General features: G+C 44.3%; 1 protein-coding gene across 1 annotated transcript; it reads right to left on the bottom strand.

The window, feature by feature from the left end:
- Window positions 1-849: 849 nt before the first annotated feature.
- LOC136002919 (E3 ubiquitin-protein ligase RBBP6-like) lies at window positions 850-18,402 on the bottom strand. The gene is made up of 12 exons (XM_065658156.1): window positions 18,341-18,402; window positions 11,795-11,862; window positions 11,123-11,231; window positions 7,360-7,396; window positions 6,467-6,511; window positions 5,103-5,191; window positions 4,906-4,990; window positions 4,248-4,387; window positions 3,841-4,013; window positions 3,204-3,307; window positions 2,578-2,726; window positions 850-1,648 (listed from the first exon to the last, which is right to left on the bottom strand). The coding sequence occupies exons 1-12, from the start codon at window positions 18,400-18,402 to the stop codon at window positions 850-852; spliced, it is 1,860 nt and encodes a 619-aa protein (XP_065514228.1).
- Window positions 18,403-18,607: the final 205 nt, after the last annotated feature.

Raw genomic sequence — 18,607 nt, forward strand, 5'->3', positions numbered from 1 at the left:
AAAGAAGTTGATGACACGATATCCCATGCCAACGTCCACTAAGAGTGCTACAGAAGGTAAAAATATCTTCCCTCCAACATCCGCCCTCCACCCCCTCCCCAAAAAATACTCATTCACTGTTCACTCTTAATCCTTCATTCTTCAAAGCTGGATGGCAGCTACGTGATGATGAAGTGATAAACAGTTTACTTGGGAGCTGGAGGGGGGAAAATACGTACGGGACTCTCAGGTCTCATTTCAAAGACTGAGAGTCCTTAAAACATGGAGAGGGAATAGATTTGCTGCCCTCTGAGTTTGTCAGCCACCTTCTGCTATTTCTTAGTCAAACACACCAATATGGGATGTTCCTGTTACTTGGCTGTTGCATATTTTTGCACATTTATATCTTTAACAACTATTGCCCCTCTTTACTTTTACCTTCCCAGATTGTTTTTATCTTTACTTTCTTGTGCTTTTTGATGCATACAAGATGAGAAAGGAAACAACTGTCAAAGGGAACTGTCTGCTATATTGTTCATTTCCAATGACCCGACGTGGCTTTTAATACACAACACATCTAATTACAAACATACCAAACCAGGTTTCTTTCTGTCATAGGTAGTTTATTGTTTGAAAAAAATCTTACTATTTTCATTAACTGTAAAGAAGAAAAAACGACTTGTATTGATAACATTAAAGCCATTATAAACTCAGTCAAACTTGAATTAAACACCAGTGTCAAAGTACTATCTAATTAGAGCAAATCCTCAAATCCGAATTAACAAATAGTGATGGACTACAACCAAACCATCACAATAATACAGAATCAAAACTTCTGACTTCCCCATTTTCATTTGAACATCATCCGCTCTAACTGTCGCTCTTGGGTTTTTTTGCACCTTCAAACAGCTGAGCATTGGGAAATCCTTCATTCTCATCCTCTCTTCTTCTCTTCCCTTGGAATCTCTGTTTACTTGCTCTGTCATCTCCCAGTGGGTTTTTCACCTCTTTCTCTTTTGAGTTTGTTGGATTTTTCATGCCATGGTGCTCTCTTCCAGAAGCTTTTTCAGGGCCATCTCCAGCTATATGAGGATTTTCATGGCGCTGCCCACCAGGACAATCCTCCCTACATCCCCAAGTATATGGCAAAATCTCTCGTCTGGTCTCAGGTGGATCGAACCTCTCTGGAGAAAAGGTCTCTCTGTTCACTGGAGGTCCAGGCTGAGCACCAGCAGCACAGCCCCTGTCAAACTTTCCAGACCATTCTCCATAGTTCCTTTCCCATTCTCTGTATCTTTGCTTTTCAAATGGATCCTGAAATTCAACAGATCTGCCATAGGCAGCTTTCATACCATATAGTGGAACTGCTGTGTGTCTGTTAAAATACTTCCTTTCTCCTTCCCCTTGAGGTGTCGTCCTTTGAGTGCGAGCCTGGCCTCTAAATACTGGAGACCTTGACCGTGAGTGGTGATGACCACGCGACCTTGACCTAGAACGATAGTTATGACTCTTCCCTTTGCCTCTTCTTGGAGATGGCAGCAATGGCGAGTAGGAACGAGAACGACTCCGTGATCGAGAGTCGGAGCGAGTGCAGGAAGAGCCTGATCGTGACTTGCAGTGGGTATACGAACTTCTAGGGTAAGACAAAGCACCACAGGGAGACTTGGACCTTTAAAAAGCACAACACAGAAAAATAACTACATTATTTCAAAGCAGTCACTCTCCACGTTTTTTTTCCTCTCAGATTTGGGTTGGTTGGGTTTTTTTCTCTTGCAGAGAGCAAGTTCTAAGGGCTACAGTGCAGTATCAAATAGCAAGAAAACATGATTTAGCCTGAAGACAGTCACGTTCAATTTTAAAATGCCAGTCTAGTCTATTTAACTTCACTGCTTATTTGGCAATTTGTAGAGGATGCAAAGCACGTGTACTGCAATCCTACATACTATTTAATCCTACGTATTATTTAATCCTCCATACTATTTAATCAACACTTCCAGCCAGATGTCCCAGCAAAATCTTGCACATATCTTGAGCTCTGACTAGGAACCTTAAGTTTGACCTTTATTACAATTACAGTTTGAACTTTACTATGAAGAGACACCAAAAAACCAAAACATGGTCACTATAAGAAGAGGCCACACCTTGAATCCTGGTGTCAGTTTTGGGCCCCACACCCCAGGGCTCAAAAGGGCTGCACCAAGATCACCTCAGGGCTCAAAACGGCGGCCCCAGGGGCACCGGAATCGCCTCAAGGCTCAAAATTTCCGTACAATACTCACAGTTTCCAGGCTGGTTTGTCACCTGCTGAGCAAATTGCCCTGGCTCTCATTGGCTGACCTTTTGGAGTGGGGAGAGGAGAAAGAAAAAAATCCCATTCAGTTTATCTGAAGAGAAGTTTTTCAAAGAAATTCTGAGGTTATAGTTACCGGTTGTGGGGATTGATTGTCCTTGGGGGCCCAGGAGATGTGGTAAAGCTGCTTGTCTTGGAGCAGGAACCTGATACTCCTGGTGAATAAACGCAAACGCATGGAAAAGAAGCCCTCCTGAAATCCAAAAATCATGGTATATCTTGAAGTAAAACTTGCCTTCTCTTCTGACAAAGTGCTGATGGACAGAGAGGAAGATCTTGAAAGTTCCGCGTTTGTCACCAGAGCAGCAGGAGGTGTCACGAGTGGTGGCGGCTGCTGCCCAAGCTGCTTATGGACCCTTCTTGTGTAGCCAGTTCCGTTTCTGAAGTTGTTCACAATCTAGACATTTACACACATTTACAGAAATCACATTTACAGAAAGATAACATTACAGAACATATTCCAGAAACTTCAGCAGATCTACACACAAAAGCCTCTGCGGAGTAAAATTACTTGTGCATTCCTGCAAATGCCATCAAAGCTAAAATAAGTCAACATACAGAGATAGAAACATGTCACATTAAACATGGATATTAAGGATTGGTATTTAATCCTTTATTTCATACTTTGGTATTTAAAGTCCTTCAGTGTTAACACCAAATTTGAATGTGAGGCAATCACGCTAAACAAAACTGTGACCTGAATTAGCCAGATTGTCTCTAAATTTAGAATCGTGACCTTCCGGAACAACAGATAATGTGTTTGCAAAGGAAATTCAGCCTTAAGCAATTTAACCTTGCTTAAGGAGATGTAAATCAATATTTTTTACAAACGGACTTTTCTTACAAACAGCTCGTGTAAAAGTGATCGCGTTACCTGGCGTAGGAACTTGTTGGCAACTAAAGCATCAGGAGAAACATCCGTCCGGTGACATGTTGGGCATTTATGTTCCTCAGATTCCAGTAACGCTGTCCTGATACCTGTGAAGAATTAGAGACATCAAACTATTTTTAGCCAAACTAAGGACATTTTGTGGGTTCTAATCAATTATAAAAACACTTAGATGATTAATGGTTAAATATGGTCTGGAATTAAGGGCATGAAGCTATAAATGTTCAATAGTGTAAAAAGATTCTCGTATGCAGCAAATAACTATGGAGTTTTGATATTTTGCTCTTGGAACATTTGAAGATGTAGACTGGGCTGTGTCCTGGTGTTCTAATTAGTCTCATTAGATGAGGCTGTGTCTGGATGTTTCGACTGGTCTTTTTTCCACCTTCTCATCCAGCGAGAAGCCACCAACCTCAAGGTTAACGAATAAAACAGGTCTCAAAAACCATGAGTAGGCAGGTTTGAGTTCTGGAGCTTTGAACCAACTCTCTCAGGGAGAAGAACACGGATTAAATTATATTTATTTCTTATATTTCTTTTCTGATCTTTTAAATGATATTTCTTTCTTATATTTCTACTTTCAGAAGAGCAGGTGTGATGCTTGGCATTAACAAACCCTTACATTCATCACAATAACTGTTTCCACAACAGGGAATAATGACGGCATCAGTCGTAATGTTTTTACAAATGAGACATAACAACTCCTCCGGAACAGGGTCGTTGTTTGAGGAGGAGGAGGGCGGTTCCGCTGGTAAAAATGGAGGTTTTTCCTTCTTCCCTCTCGCATAAGCTTCCCTGGAGGGGGGGATGGAAAATCAAAAAGTTGAAGATGGGCAAAGGAAAGCTTTTCCAAGCTTTGGATTTCATCAAAGGGAGATAATAGATGGAATTTGCAGGTTACCAGACAGTGACAACGCTTCTTCCCCCATAACTACAGGTGCTGTGCAACTTGCTGGCATTGCCGCTCACACACTCACACATGGTTTCTCTCGTTGCCTTTCGGGTTAGTCCAATTAATTCTATACTTACGCATTAATAATCGGTATTGCGTATTTTCCGGTGCTTGTCAGCATCGCACCCCTTGTACTGGGATCTTCCACCTCCATCAGGAAACTCCTGGGAATTCCTGTGCTCTTTTTAATCCTGGGAACAGGCTCAAAAGTTTTGTCCTGTTATGAACAGAAATGCAGACATATCTCATCTGAAGACCCACACTTCAAATGACATTTCAATGACTACTTTAACTAGCAAAAGCTTTTCATCCTCTCCTTTTGCTCAGCCTAAGGGTTGCAGGAAGATTCAACAAAAGACTTGTGTAACTAAAACACACAAATATCCAACAGGTGGGGTCAACAGAAACATCTCGCTTTTGTACGGAATCCTCAAAACTGCAAAACGTCATTAAAAAGAGTTCAAACCAGAAAATTTTCCAATAATACTGAAATAGATAAACAGGCATGAAGGATCACAGAGGACGATCTACAGCAATATCTATTGTCTATGACCTAGAAAAAGGAAAACTTTACATTTAGAATTCCAGGTTGCCTTGTATTTCGAACAGCTTTGCAACATTGCTGGACAACCTCTGCATTTCACCCCAAGAGAAACAATTCTTCATATGATAATATTAAAATTGAAAACGAAAAGATTTTTTAAAAGCATCACCAGAAGTCCCCCCCAGTCTTACCCCTTTTGTCGGGCAGTTCTTTATATAGTGGCCGGGTTTTCCGCAACGGAAACAGGTGTACGATGGTGGAGGTTTCTTCACGTAACTAGAAGTTTTTTGGGGAAAAAAAAGAAAAGTGTGTCATTCTTGTGAAAGCAAATGCCTCGACAAGTTTTCCATCGTCTTCAGAGAGGAGATCTGACATGACCAACACTCACGTGGCTGGATTGTATTCCCAGCAGGACTGAATCATCATGGCTTTTATTTTATCTTCTTCAGAAGCTTTGGCTTCAGCCAGGTTGGCCGTCTGTTCAACGGGGAATTAATGGTGCGACACACATGTTACGTGTTTGGAACTCAAAACTTTCAGCTCTGTTTGTACCTTTGTAACTAATCCCATTTTCTTCCCAGCTACGTGTAGAAAAATCTGTATTATCCAGGATTTGTAAGCTCTAGATAATTTGAAGGAGAAGATCTCCACTGTCCATTTAATTGAGAAAGATAGAAATTATTTGGACCTTCCAGCATCAATCGTTCAGATCAACCACTCCTGGTTTTGTTTTTATATGCATTTATACTCTTTCATCCACAAATCAACCATCTACGTTCAACTTTTTATTAAATGGTTCTTTCATATATACATTATTTTTCTCAACGCTGATGCAATCCAGATCAACAACTATGAAATCATTTCCAGTAACATTTATGGAAAACTTGACAGATACTTGACTAATTTGAACGCAAACAGTTACAAAACGCATTCAAACCCCACAAAACATGACTAGGAATAAACTGTAATTCAAATATGGCATTTAATTCATCAAAATAATAAAGCAGAAAACTTTTTACAACACATTGCCTCCGTGCTGAGCCAGTCTGCTCTCAACTTTACATTATTTTCCTGCATTTTTCTGAAACACTTAAATGTCTTCAAAAGCTGAGATGTCTGACACATGCTTGGACAGTTTTTCACATTTTAGCATAAAATTCCACATGAGATTGCAGAATCAAGGACACATTTAGAATTTAGATTTCAATTTCCTTTGGTGACTACCTTCCAATCTATTTTTTTCCCAGAATGTACACAATTTAGTTTCTGCAGTGAGAGAGGGAAGAAGTTCCCAGTGGGAAGAGATTTCTTGGAAATGAACTCCAGCCTAGAAATTCAGACATCGCTGTGCAATCGTCCATGTTACAGAAACGCTTCTGTTTTGGCTGTTGCAAACACCCCTGAAATGTCCATAACTAAATTATTCCGTGAAAATTGTGTTAGCTTCTGGCGCAAAAGTAACGAAACATATGAAAAACAGTAAAAACAGCTTCGGAAGTGCTGCTTCTTTGCATCTTGAAGATGAGCGATTCTGCAATGTGACATTGGGGCTGAGAGATCACAGGATAGTGTCAAAATATACACACATTTTAAAGGTAAAATAAAGACCTTAAATTATCAAACATTAAGGTATTGTTCACATTACAAGACTTGTGCAGCTATAGGTCGCCATATAAGATTTAAAAATAGGAAGAAACCACTTTTTAAAAAAGTATTTGACAAGAATATATACCTTATATTATATTGTAATACCTTAATAAGCTGTGCCAGAGAAAGAGGTGCAGGAGAGTCATCGATCTGTTCACAAAAAATTAAACACATATTCAATTGTACCTTTAAGACAGAGCGTAGTAACAGTGGGACAGCAGCACAAAAAAAGCTGTAACGAATTCAAATGTTGCCGCCTTACTGTTCCACAATCACGTGTGAACTTTGCAGCGATTTATTCCTACCACACTAAGTTCTGCTTTGAAATACATACAGAAACATGGGAAAAAAGCCAAATAAACTGTCTTTATGAACACAGAGTTTGTGTTGATACACATGCTAGTAAAAAAAGAGAAAAATAACTGTTTTCAAGAAATAAAAACCCATCTGAATTATTTGGAATACAATAAATGCAATTTACATGACAATAAAGACAAAATATAAAAAACACAGAAGAGACACATAGTATTCAATCTAAGTGGCAAATCCAGATCCAGACCATTTACCAGTCAAGTATTTCCTTGTGTTTCTCATTTATATAATATTTTAGCAGCGGAATGACAGTGTTTGCAAACCTGAAAAGAACACCACTCCTTTCCCAAATGTAAATTCATAGTTGTGTAGCAACGATATTTAAATTCATGGCAATCTATTAAAGACATTTTTGTACTCAGAGGGGCCCCAACTAAATCACTTCAGTTACACAGTTTTAGGAACAAATCCCCAGGTATTTAAGGACACGACAAGGAATCACGGAGCTGCACGGATCTGTCCTCACGACAACGGCGTGACTCACTTTTTACCTTGCTGAGTCCAATATTTTTCTACATTGATTGGAAAATACATTATGTTAATGCTTGGAAAATTCATACAAGGCTGCGTTGGTTAAAATTCACCGTGGTGTGTAGGAAAAAGGGTGAGATTATGTTTTTACATACTGCTTTTGATGTTCCGCTCACTGGCTCCTTTTGACTTCTAGAAGGAGAAATAAAGGTGATCAGAACTTAAATAAAGCATTCCGACCCAACAAAAAGCAGTGCAACCAGATTCTAAAACCCAAACATCAAAACTTGATGTTCTGATCACCTAAGGAATGTGGAAATTTATTCTTATACATAAACTCTTCTTTCTTGGTGCATTCAGTGCAACTGAAAAAAAACAAACCAAAATTACATTCCTACTTTGTGACAAATCACTCTACTCAGTCATCTGACAAAGACACAACAAAAATCTCTTTAGAAGAGTGTTTCTTTGTGGAAGCCCAAGCACTGTGATCAGGTGTCTGCCATGTGTAGCCACAAAAGCGCCAAAATACTAAATATGTCATAAAACATATGCTATATTGACTAAAAATAGCAGCAGAAATGTCATTTGAAAGCAGTTACAAGGGGTTTGTGTTATTTCGGAGCCCTGCAACAGACACCAAAAAAAAAAAAGGTCTTAATTGCCAGAAAGTGTTCTAAGGTAATCTTGAAAGCACTGCACAATGCAATATTTTAGGAAATATTTATGATGCTTGAAAACTTGCTGAGATTCCATATACTCATTGATCTGTCACTTCGTTCTTTCATATTTATTGGATCTTTAGTGTGCAAAAAAATCGGATTTGGGGCCTATGAACACCTGCTATCTCCCCCCTCCTCACCCAAATGGAAGAAATAGTCAAACACTGAGAATGAGACTCTTCCCAGATGGGAATAAATTCAAAGTTTATGCTACAATGTCTTTACTATAAAAGCAAACACATAAACCAAGGAATCCCTCTGTGTCCAGGAAACAGTATCTACAACGTGGGTCTCAGAACAACCAACCCCGAGAACAAACCCAGTTAAATCATCTGAAGAGTCACCGCTGTTGGAGTTCGAACCTCACCTCCTAAAAATGTAGGCCTGAAAAAGTAGGCCTAAAAATGTAGGCTTATAAAATGTAAGCCTAAAAATGCAGGCATAAAAACATAGGGTCAGGTCCATTCAAAACTACGGCATCACAAGAAAAATTAACAGCTGCTTTAATAAGCAAGATACAATCTGAATGCCTCTATAAACTAATATCCACAAAAAAGGTTAAAACACACTGAAACGCCTCACAAAGAATACAAAGCTCTATGAATACTTACAAAATGTGTGTTTTGCTGGGAGCTTTAACTGCTCCAGCCGCGATTCTTCCAACAATTTCTGATGAGGTCTTAGGGACTGGGGTGTTGATATCTGTGTATTCTGAAAACAACATAAATACAGGAAAAAAAAATAAATTAGTCAATTCATGGGTGTATATTAATATGAGAATCCCTTTACAGATACAAAAGCAAAATTTTATACGTAACATCACACTTCTATCGTCTCCATGTGTGAACGGGACATTTTGAGAATGCACAAGGAGCAAAATATTTCTCACAGAAGAGCAAAAATACCCCAACTACTTGGGAAACTTAGACTGAGCCTAAAACACCAAGATCCCTCCTCGAGGGCGGTTTTTCTATTTATATTTTACACCACATTCGTCTTTAGACAAGGAGGAAAGCCCTCAGTCCTTTTAGATTAGGCCCAAACAAAAACCCCAGCTACCTGAGACACTTAGACTAAGCCTAAAATACAAAGATCCCTCCATGGTGACAGTTTTTCTATTTATATTTTACACCACATTCATCTTTAGACAAGGAGGAAAGCCATCAGAACTTTTCGATTAAGCCCAAACAAAAAACCCAGCTACCTGAGACACTTAGACTAAGCCTAAAATGCAAAGATCCCTCCATGAGGATGGTTTTTATACTGTACTTTCACAATCTGGATATGTCTAAATCTTTTCAAGCTCCATCAGCAGCTGTTCCCTGGGACCTGCTGGCAGTCTTAAGAATTAAAAAAAAAAAAAGAAAAGAAACTTAAAAAAGAAAAGAAAAAAATGCTGCAGATCTACTTAGGCTCTGTGGTGGTGGTTTGGTGCAGGGATCAAGCATAACATGGGAATATTTCACCATTTCTGCTCTGGTTTTCAGTGTATTACTCCAAAACACCCACCTGATGGCATCTTTCCAACAGCAAACCCAGCGATTTGCAGCATTCACCTTCTTCAGGCAACTGAGAAATCGCTGGGCTGCAACTACCTCCTGTAGTGTCCCTGTCACCTGCAGTGTCACGGAATCCTCACCACGGTACCGGGCATTGTGACACAGGTTCTATGTCACCTGGGTGTGGCAGCCCAGCGCCCCCTAGGGGAGGGGGAGCCTGTCAGCCCTGGGCCTGTCACTGCCTGGTGTCCCTCCTGTCACTGCCTGCTGTCCCTCCTGTCACTGCCTGGTGTCCCTCCTGTCACTGCCAAAAAAGGAGAGACTCTTCTAAAACAATCCTGCAGGGTTTGGGAGCTCTCTGCCCACATGCAGAGCCCTGCGATGGCTTCGGGACATGGAGGGGAGGGCAGCTGGTTCTCTCCCTCCACTGACCCCTTCTCGGCCACCTCTCCAGCAGCAGCACTTTGCTCCCAAGCTGTGCCAGAGCCACCCAAAAAGCCTTTCTCTTCCCTCTGGGGATCTAAAGGAGCAACGCGATGGGAAGAAACGGTCCCCTCTCTGCCTCAGAGCAGCCTTGCGGTCACTTGGGCCTTCCAAACATGGCCAAAGAACATGGCCTTGTGTGTTTCCTGAGGCTACAGAAGAGGGGACACCACTGGAAAATGAGTCCCCTGCCCCTGGTGATGGCTGAGCCCAACATGGGAACATCAATCCCAGCTAAGGGCTCCTTGAAGAGTCCCCACTGTCCCTCTAACTGCATTTCTACAAAGAAACAGCACTCAAGAACGACACAGATTCAAATCACGTATCTGTTTGGCCACCTCAGGTGGTGCTCCTTCTGCTCTGGACCTCCAGCCAAGGCCACTCCATCCTGGGCACCACTGATCTGGCCTTCAGTGGGTGGCATTGCATAGACATGGACCCCTGGGACATGGGTGGCACCAAAGGGGAGGGCTCCAAGCTGTATCGCGCTGAGACGGTCTTCTGCGGTTCTGTCAGCACCGACCAGAACATCTCAGGCCTTGATGTCAGTAATTGTGCTGTCTCCGGTCTTGGTGGCTGTGGAATGCAGACCTTGTAGGTGGGCTCCTCGGGCAGCCTGGCCTCAGAACTCATTGGTGGTAATTTGCTTCCCATGGGAACTTTCTTTTCGCCTTGTCCTGCTCTGCACCTCTGAGGGTTCACGGCCTGCGCTGGGCTCTGCTTTGGTGCTTGGCCTTTGAGCTCAGATTTGCCCTTGGCTTGGCCACTCATGGGCTGCTTTTTCCGGAGGAGTCCCCGGGGATGGCTAGCAGACGCCTGAAATGACACGACAGGAGGGGACGGCCTGAGGACACGATGGGTTTGGGGCCCCATCCTGCCCCCACGAGCCACCTGCCTGTTTGCGCAGCCACCAGCAGCTCAGCCGATGGCTGCGCTGAGCTCAGGAGAGGAAATCCCTGAGCCAGGCGCCTCGGTGGCACACGGCTGTCCCCATGCACAGCTCAGGAGGCCACACTCGGCGCTCTCCTGAAGGAGTGGAAAGGAACCAGCCCTGTGAAGTGGGGGCTCCTGGCAGCCCCATCCCAGCCCTCCAGGCGCTGCCTTCACCACTGTTCAGCAGCAACGAACGGCAAGTGTTTGGGGCTGGGGAATGGGCTCCTGCTGGGACAGAAAATGACCTCATGCAGACACCAGTCCTGAGTCCCCAGACTCACCTGACCCCAGAGCTGTTCCTCATCTCCATCGCCTTCTTACCCCAGAGCTGTTCGTGTTCCTTCTTAGCCAAGCTGGAATGGGCTGGCAAGGGCAGCTGAGCAAATCTCTCTGGAAACAGGAGGAGACGCCTTGTCAGAAGAGCATCACTGATTCTGCCAGCCCCGGTGACACGCAGCGGTGCTCAGGCCTCTTCCCAAAACATGCGAGAGGGCCGTTCTGCTCCCCTGACAGCGCCATCTCCAGAGGCCTCGCACCCTCCCCAACAGCGGCACCTCCGGGCTCCTCTGCGAAAGCGTCAGTGGCGCCAGGTTCTGGAAAGAGGGGCTGGGTGATGCCAGGATGTGACAGACTCTCTTGGAGAGGTAATTCCCAAAGTGAGGACAGGCCCTTGAATCCTCACCCTTCTGCTGTAGCCAGGGATGGGCTTGCCCAGCCCAGCCCAGGGCTTGGTTCTTGTGAAGTCAAGCTTAGGAGAACAGGCTGTGCCAAGCTGGCATGAAGCTTTGGTGCAAGTCAGAGCCTTTTGGCCATCGTGGCCAGGGATTTTTCCATCAGACTGCATAAGCTGGTTGCCCACGCTATGGAAATGAGATGGGAGTTGCTTTCCCTTCCATGCCTTGCCTGAGAGGTGGCAAACCCTCTTTTTTCTTTTTTCTTCCACTTGCCCTCACCAGGGACATTTGTCAAGACCTTCAGAGGGTCCCTGGGCAGTGGTTTCTCCACCAACTCCAGTTCAAACCTGGATAGAAAGAGATGACACCAGCATGACCCAGGGCACCACCAGCCCTTCCCGCTTGCTGGGATCACCTGCTCACAGGCAGAGTTTAGCACACTCGTAAAGGCCATTGTGTTCCCAAGTCGACTGTGCCCCATCCCCAAGGACTGTCCTGGGAGATGGGGTCACTGAGGAAGGAGTCCTGGTGACATGGGAAAGAAAGTGTTGCCTGAAATCCTCCGTCTGACCCATCAGTTCTGCTCACAGGAATGGCCACAGGCCAGATACAAATGAGAGTCACTGCTCATTGTCCCTGCAGCAGGACACTCGTGGTCACACGGAGCAAAAGCCGCCAAACTGCAGCTGAGCGGCTGCTCAGCCAGAGGCCAAAGCTGCCGACGTGCTCACAGGGGACAGACGATGACACGGCCAGTGGGAGTCAGGGAAGCAACAGCTACCGTGTGAAGACACCACCATGTGCAGCAGCTGGGCAACCTGCAATGGAGGAACGTGGAGATGGCAGGGCATGCTCAATGTGGGCAAGCTCCTCAAGAGTGGAGGAGTTCAGGGCAGGAAGAGGTGGCTGGATCGTGGTCTCGCCTGGCCTGAGCAGCTGGCCGTGTCCTGGCCAGCTGCACACAGGCAGGGCTGGGGAACTGTGGTGGGTCTGCTCAGATGGTGGGGGGCTCTGGGAGTCGGGGTGTTGGTGCCTGTGGCCTCACGGGTGCCCCAGTGCCCACCTCACCCGGGCTGAGGCTGGAGCAGAAACTGTGTGTTCCAAGAGCAAATGGCACCTGGCAGCCCCGTGCCCAGGACTACAGCTCCCAGCATGGGCTGGGGCGCTCCCTCCAGCTCTCTGAGCCATGGCCACAGCGTCCCCGGCCCGGCCTGGTGAGGCCTTGGCACAGGCCGCCCCGGGCAGTGGTGGAGTCACCGTCCCTGGAGGGTTTAAACCATGGGCAGATGTGGGGCTGAGGGACATGGCTCAGTGTGACCTTGGCAGTGCTGGGTCACAGTTGGACCTGGTGATCTCAAAGGTCTTTTCCACCCAGAAGGATTCTGAGCATCCAGGACAGACTTGGTGGCGCGGAGCAGCAGCCTCTGGGCCCGGCCAGTCGGCCCAACTCGGTCTCACTCGCTGTTGGCTCATCCAGCCCAGTTCAGACCCAGTGACTCAACCTCCACATTGAACTAGAAGAGGCTGCAAGATGGGCCCACGCAGCACACAGCTCTCAAAACCCCCTGTCCTGGTTTTGTTCAAAACAAGTTTCTCTTGTAGTGAATTTCCCTGTCAGCTAAAGTCTTCTTACTAACTGCAGTTTTCCTGAAAGTTAGGTACATGTTTTGGTAGACATAGCAATGGAACGCAAGGTCATTGATAATGATGCATCCCGCAAGATGGGCAGGCAGGAGGTGAACTGAAAAATTGACCAGCTAAAGTATTCCATCCCATTCACATCATACTTCATATAAAAGTGGGAGGTCACGAGGATCTCGTCCCTTTTCCTTATGGCTAACATTGGGAGAGGACCTTGCGAGTTGTCCCTGTGAACTGAGGCCTAGTGACAGACTGAATCCAGCTCCGGTTGGCTGGAGAGTCCAGTCCAGGACTTCGGGTGCCGGCCCTACATCTGCCGGAGCAGTTGCCGGGACTTTCACGATTGGTTTTGTATATTTTGTGTTATTTTCTCTATTTTATTAGTAGCATTAGTAAAACATTTTTAATTTTTTCCAGCTGTCTTCTCTCTGTCCTTCTTTCCCTCCCAATCGCCTGTCCTTAGTGGGGAGGGGAGAGAGGGAGGGGCTGAATGGGAAAGTGGGGGGAGAGGAGGTTAACAATACATCTGCCACGGTTTTATTGTCACCCCGCAATCAAACCACGTCAACAGCCCATAGGATGGGGATCGTATCATCCCATAAAGGGCAGCTCTCTCAAATCTCTAGCATGCTGACTTGTGCTACATCCGTGGCCAGTCTTCTCCCTGGAGACAAAATTTGGTGTTCTCTATTGAGGGAAAGTTGGTTACAGTTTAGCTGCTGAGCCAGCACATGTCTGCTCACAGGACTTGGCAGTATGTACGCAATCCTCAGGCCCTTGGGGGATAGCTGGAAGGTGTCAAAGGGAAAAAATCAAGGATCTCTCTTGTGATGGGAGGGAGCTCCTGCTGAGGAGGAGAGGGTTAAAGAGCCATAGACTTGTTGGAAATTGGGCCTCACTGATTCTTTTGCTTCTTAAATCAGTTAAGGGTATTTTTAAGGATGGTACAGTTATTTCTAAGTAACAGTAGCTGTTGGGGTGCAGTGTATCCTGTTCTTGCTGCTCTGCAAACATTCAGTGTGTTTAACAAGATGTGCTTGCAGTTTTAAAAGCCTTTAGTTGGTCTGGTTTGCAAGGACTATCAAGAAAAGCCTCAGCTAATTTTTTCATCATCTTGCATCTCAGACTCCTGGAAGGTTTTTCTCAATCTATTTTTCTTGTGTTACCAAATAATCCAGGACCATTTAGCGGAGACTGTGTTTTGTTTATCTGTTCTCTTGATAAGTATTTCTGATGGTTTGTGGAGGTATTTAGGTATGTAGTTGAAATGCCTTAAGCTTGGTAAGACTTCAGAGTGATTTGTAACATGCAGGTTTAGAAATCTATGGAAAGTATTGATGTAGCTCTTTATTTAATTGCTTTATAAAGCTAAACTATTTCAGCTCTTCTGATGGCATGACTGGCTGTAGGAAAAGTGCTCTTCCTCTGGCCAAGCAAATAGTGCAGTTGGTGCTGAAATGGAGTCTGAGATCTTCTTTGACAGAAACTTCTTTTCTTGTTTATGTAGTACAGTGTCCTGGTTTTGTTAAAAAACAAGTTTCTCTTGTAGTGAATTTCCCTGTCAGCTAAAGTCTTCTTACTAACTGCAGTTTTCCTGAAAGTTAGGTACATGTTTTGGTAGACATAGCAATGGAACGCAAGGTCATTGATAATGATGCATCCCGCGAGATGTGCAAGCGGGAGGTGAATTGAAAACTGACCAACTAAAGTATTCCATCCCATTCACATCATACTTCATATAAAAGTGGGAGGTCACGAGGATCTCGTCCCTTTTTCCTTATGGCCGACATTGGGAGAGGACCTTGCAAGTTGTCCCTGCGAACTGAGGCCAAGTGACAGACTGAATCCAGCTCCGGTTGGCTGGAGAGTCCAGTCCAGGACTTCGGGTGCCGGCCCTACACCTGCCGGAGCAGTTGCCGGGACTTTCACGATTGATTTTGTATATTTTGTATTATTTTCTCTATTTTATTAGTAGCATTAGTAAAACATTTTTAATTTTTCCAACTCTCTTCTCTCTGTCCTTCTTTTCCCTCCCAATCGCCTGTCCTTAGTGGGAAGTGGGGAGAGGAGGGGCTGAATGGGAAAGTGGGGGGAGAGGAGGTTAACAATACATCTGCCACGGTTCTACTGTCACCCCGCAATCAAACCATGACATACAGGAAGACGGAATTTAGAATTAAACATGCAGGGGATGGTTTACCTGTGAGCCATGAGCCAGCCAATTGGGCTGAAGTCAGAGTCTATGGTGTTGTAGGGGTTTGTTTGTTTTCTAAGTGATCTAGTGGTTGCGAGTGTATGACATCTAATTCAATTCACTTTCTTTAGTCACAGCACTGCTTTTAAAGATCAGATCCGAAATGTGGAAATATTCCTTTCTCTTGTATCCTGAGGTCTTTGGGAAAGAATTCAGTTGTAATCACTGTAAACCCTTCAACAGCTCTTTAAGTAACTGTAAGCCTCATGCTCTCTTCAGCTGTAAACTACCCCAACCTGTATCAACAGTGATACTCTTTTTTCTAGGTAGTGAATTGATTTTCAGCACTAACACTGCTGGCTGGGAGGCGAGTGGTTGTTTTATGGTAGTGCAACAATACAAATGACTGTGAAAAGAAGGAAATAAGTTTTGTCACTCAGTGGCCATAAAGAAATGGAGTTCAATGAGCTGGACTGGTCTCAAGAATGATGATGCTGACTCTTCCTGATCCTATCAATAGTATGGGCACTCAATCTTAGTTTATGGCTTAGTTTTCCTCCCAAAATGAGGCTTTGGGCCATAAAAATGGGGGGTTTTCCCTCAAAATGATGATTAGCTGAAGTCCAGCATCTGCTCTCTGCCACCTCCTTCCTTGATCCTTTCAAGATCTTGAGCCCCACTGTTCTGTGGTCCTCACAGCCACAGCTGCCATCAGTTACTGTGTCCTGAAACCAATTCTTCTCTTGCATTGAGAGGCAGATCAGGCTGGGCATCACCCCAGCTGGCCCCTCTGTTGTCCGTAAAACAGAGTTCTTTACCCGAGGTGCATGCAAATGAGCCAAATTCTGCACACACGAAGACAAGAGATGCTTTTTATTACAGGATTGTACAAGTCTGGATGCTGGATCCAGCTAGCGTACCAGCAGTACAAAGGTCTCAATCATTTATACAAAATCTGATCACTATACACATGCCCTCAGGGCCGTCCTGTACAGCTGATTGGTTACAATATTTGCATACAAGTTATGACTCACTGTTCTTACTACGCATGCTCAGTGAGTAGGGGTCTTCTCCTGGAGGCTGGTAGCCTTTGATGCGGAGGTATGTTTTGAGATTAAAATTCTATTCTAATGAGCAACGTTTACTTTAAGTTAAGCATGTCCACAAAATTTGGCAATAAGCACTAGATACTCAACTGTCCATGGCTGACTTCTCACTTCTGGGATAGGTTTTGTTCTACAATTAAAAATTAATTGCTGCTAGACATCTCATTTATTATTCACCTAATACTAACTTTCTAGTAGGCCTCATGATCAGGTCTTTTGGCCTAACAGCTTCCCCGCTTTGGGACTTATTTGTACACATCTATATATATCAAATAAGTCCCATCTTTTCTAAACTCTTTTAGTGACTGCAGCACAACACCTCACTATATATTGCAACATAACATACAAACATACAAATATAACAATTGCTAATACAACGATTACAATCGGCTTCTTAATCCACTCTGTAAATCAGGAATCCAGGATGTCAACCATGCCCAAACTTCTTGAAATCTAGAAGAGGTGGTTTTTTTCTGTACCTCATGCAAGACTGTCATATGTTCACAAATCTCCTCTAAGTCAGATGTGATTCTTTTAGATTGAGCAACATTCAAATGAAGTATTTTCCCAAAGTGGTCCCTAGATGTATCAATAGGAAGGGGTATTCCTAATATGGAAACCCCTTTATTTGAATTTTCAAGGAAACATGTGCACACTCAGCAATTGGTCTTGTTAGCCACCTGCAGGGTCTTCTGGATCATCATAAAATGTACATTTTGGGTCCATGGATTCTCCTGATTTAACAGTCTGTGAATTTACTGTACCATATAACGGGCAAAGAACTATGGAACTGTAATACATGTTTAAACAGATATCTACAAAGAAAACAGGCTAATGCTACAGTCAATATTCTTGAATACAATCAGATTCTGTCTAAGATTCTGTATGGGATTCTATTTCAGTCTAAGTGCAGTTCATTAAGTTTTCTCCATTTTTAGTTTTAAAAGAGTGATATCTTCTTATTTCCATCCAGCCTCTGTACTTTTCTGTATTCTAATGTGGTGGATTCAGGAACTGACTCCCTTAAGTTTCACAGCTGTGTTAGTTATCAACAATACTGCACAGAGTCCTTTCCGCTGCTCTTTCAGAGGTTTGTCCCTCCAGGTCCAAAGAGAGACTTGATCTCCAGGTCAGAAGGGAGGCACAGGCACATCCAGTGCCACAGGTACTTTCACCTGGATATACCTATGTAATGATGAGAAAGTTTTTTCCTAAAGGCGACATATATTCAGTGAGCATTTGGTTCCCCGAAATATGCATTTGATCAGCTTTTCCTGTCTGTATTACTTCTGCTATAAAACCTGGGCCTCGATCTGACGAGATCCCGTCTGGAACCCCAAACCTTGGTGTGACTTCACTCAATAATTTCTTTGCTACTTCCCTAGCTTTGTTGGTCCGGCATGGGAAAGCTTCAGGCCATCCGGAAAAAGGATCTACTAATACCAAAAGACATTTATAATTACTACACTTTGGTACTTCAGAAAAGTCAATTTGCCAATATTGTCCCAGAAAATTCCCTCTCTTTATCTATCCAGGTGGAGGCTTTAACCCTATCTTAGGATTATTTTATAACATATCACGCGTTGTTTTGCTATTTGATTAGCACAGCTTTGCATTTTGGGTCATAACGAGCTGCACAAGGAACATTTCTGCTCCAGCCCTGTCATCTACGCAGGTACATGTGACATCAGAAGCAGCCGCACAAACCGGAGGCTGCTCTGGCGCCGTCCCCTAGAAAGGCACATTTGACATCAGAAGCACATGCAAAAGCCAGCTTCCTCCTTCTGCCCTGTCACCTGCTCGTGCACTGTGACATCGCAAGCCACTGCACAAGCCAGGGTCGTGCTCCTTGCCTGCCACACGTGCAGGTACCAGAGACATCACCTGCCCCTGCGGAAGTCAGGGGCCTGCTCCTGCTCCGAAACCTCCTCGGCCACCAGTGACATCGCAACCAGCTGCACCAGACAGGAATTCGCTCCTACCCTGTCACCTTCTCAGACACCTGTGACATCATATGCACCTGCACATAGAAGGTTCCTGCTCCAGCCCTCTCACCTACTCGTGTCCATGTGGTGTCACACATACCTGCGCAGGCCAGCTGCTGCTCCTTCCTTCACAGCTGCACCTACCAGCGACATCACAAGCAGCTGC

The sequence above is a fragment of the Caloenas nicobarica genome, unplaced genomic scaffold, assembly GCF_036013445.1.
Source record: "Caloenas nicobarica isolate bCalNic1 unplaced genomic scaffold, bCalNic1.hap1 Scaffold_83, whole genome shotgun sequence".
In the NCBI taxonomy this organism is placed as follows: domain Eukaryota; kingdom Metazoa; phylum Chordata; class Aves; order Columbiformes; family Columbidae; genus Caloenas; species Caloenas nicobarica.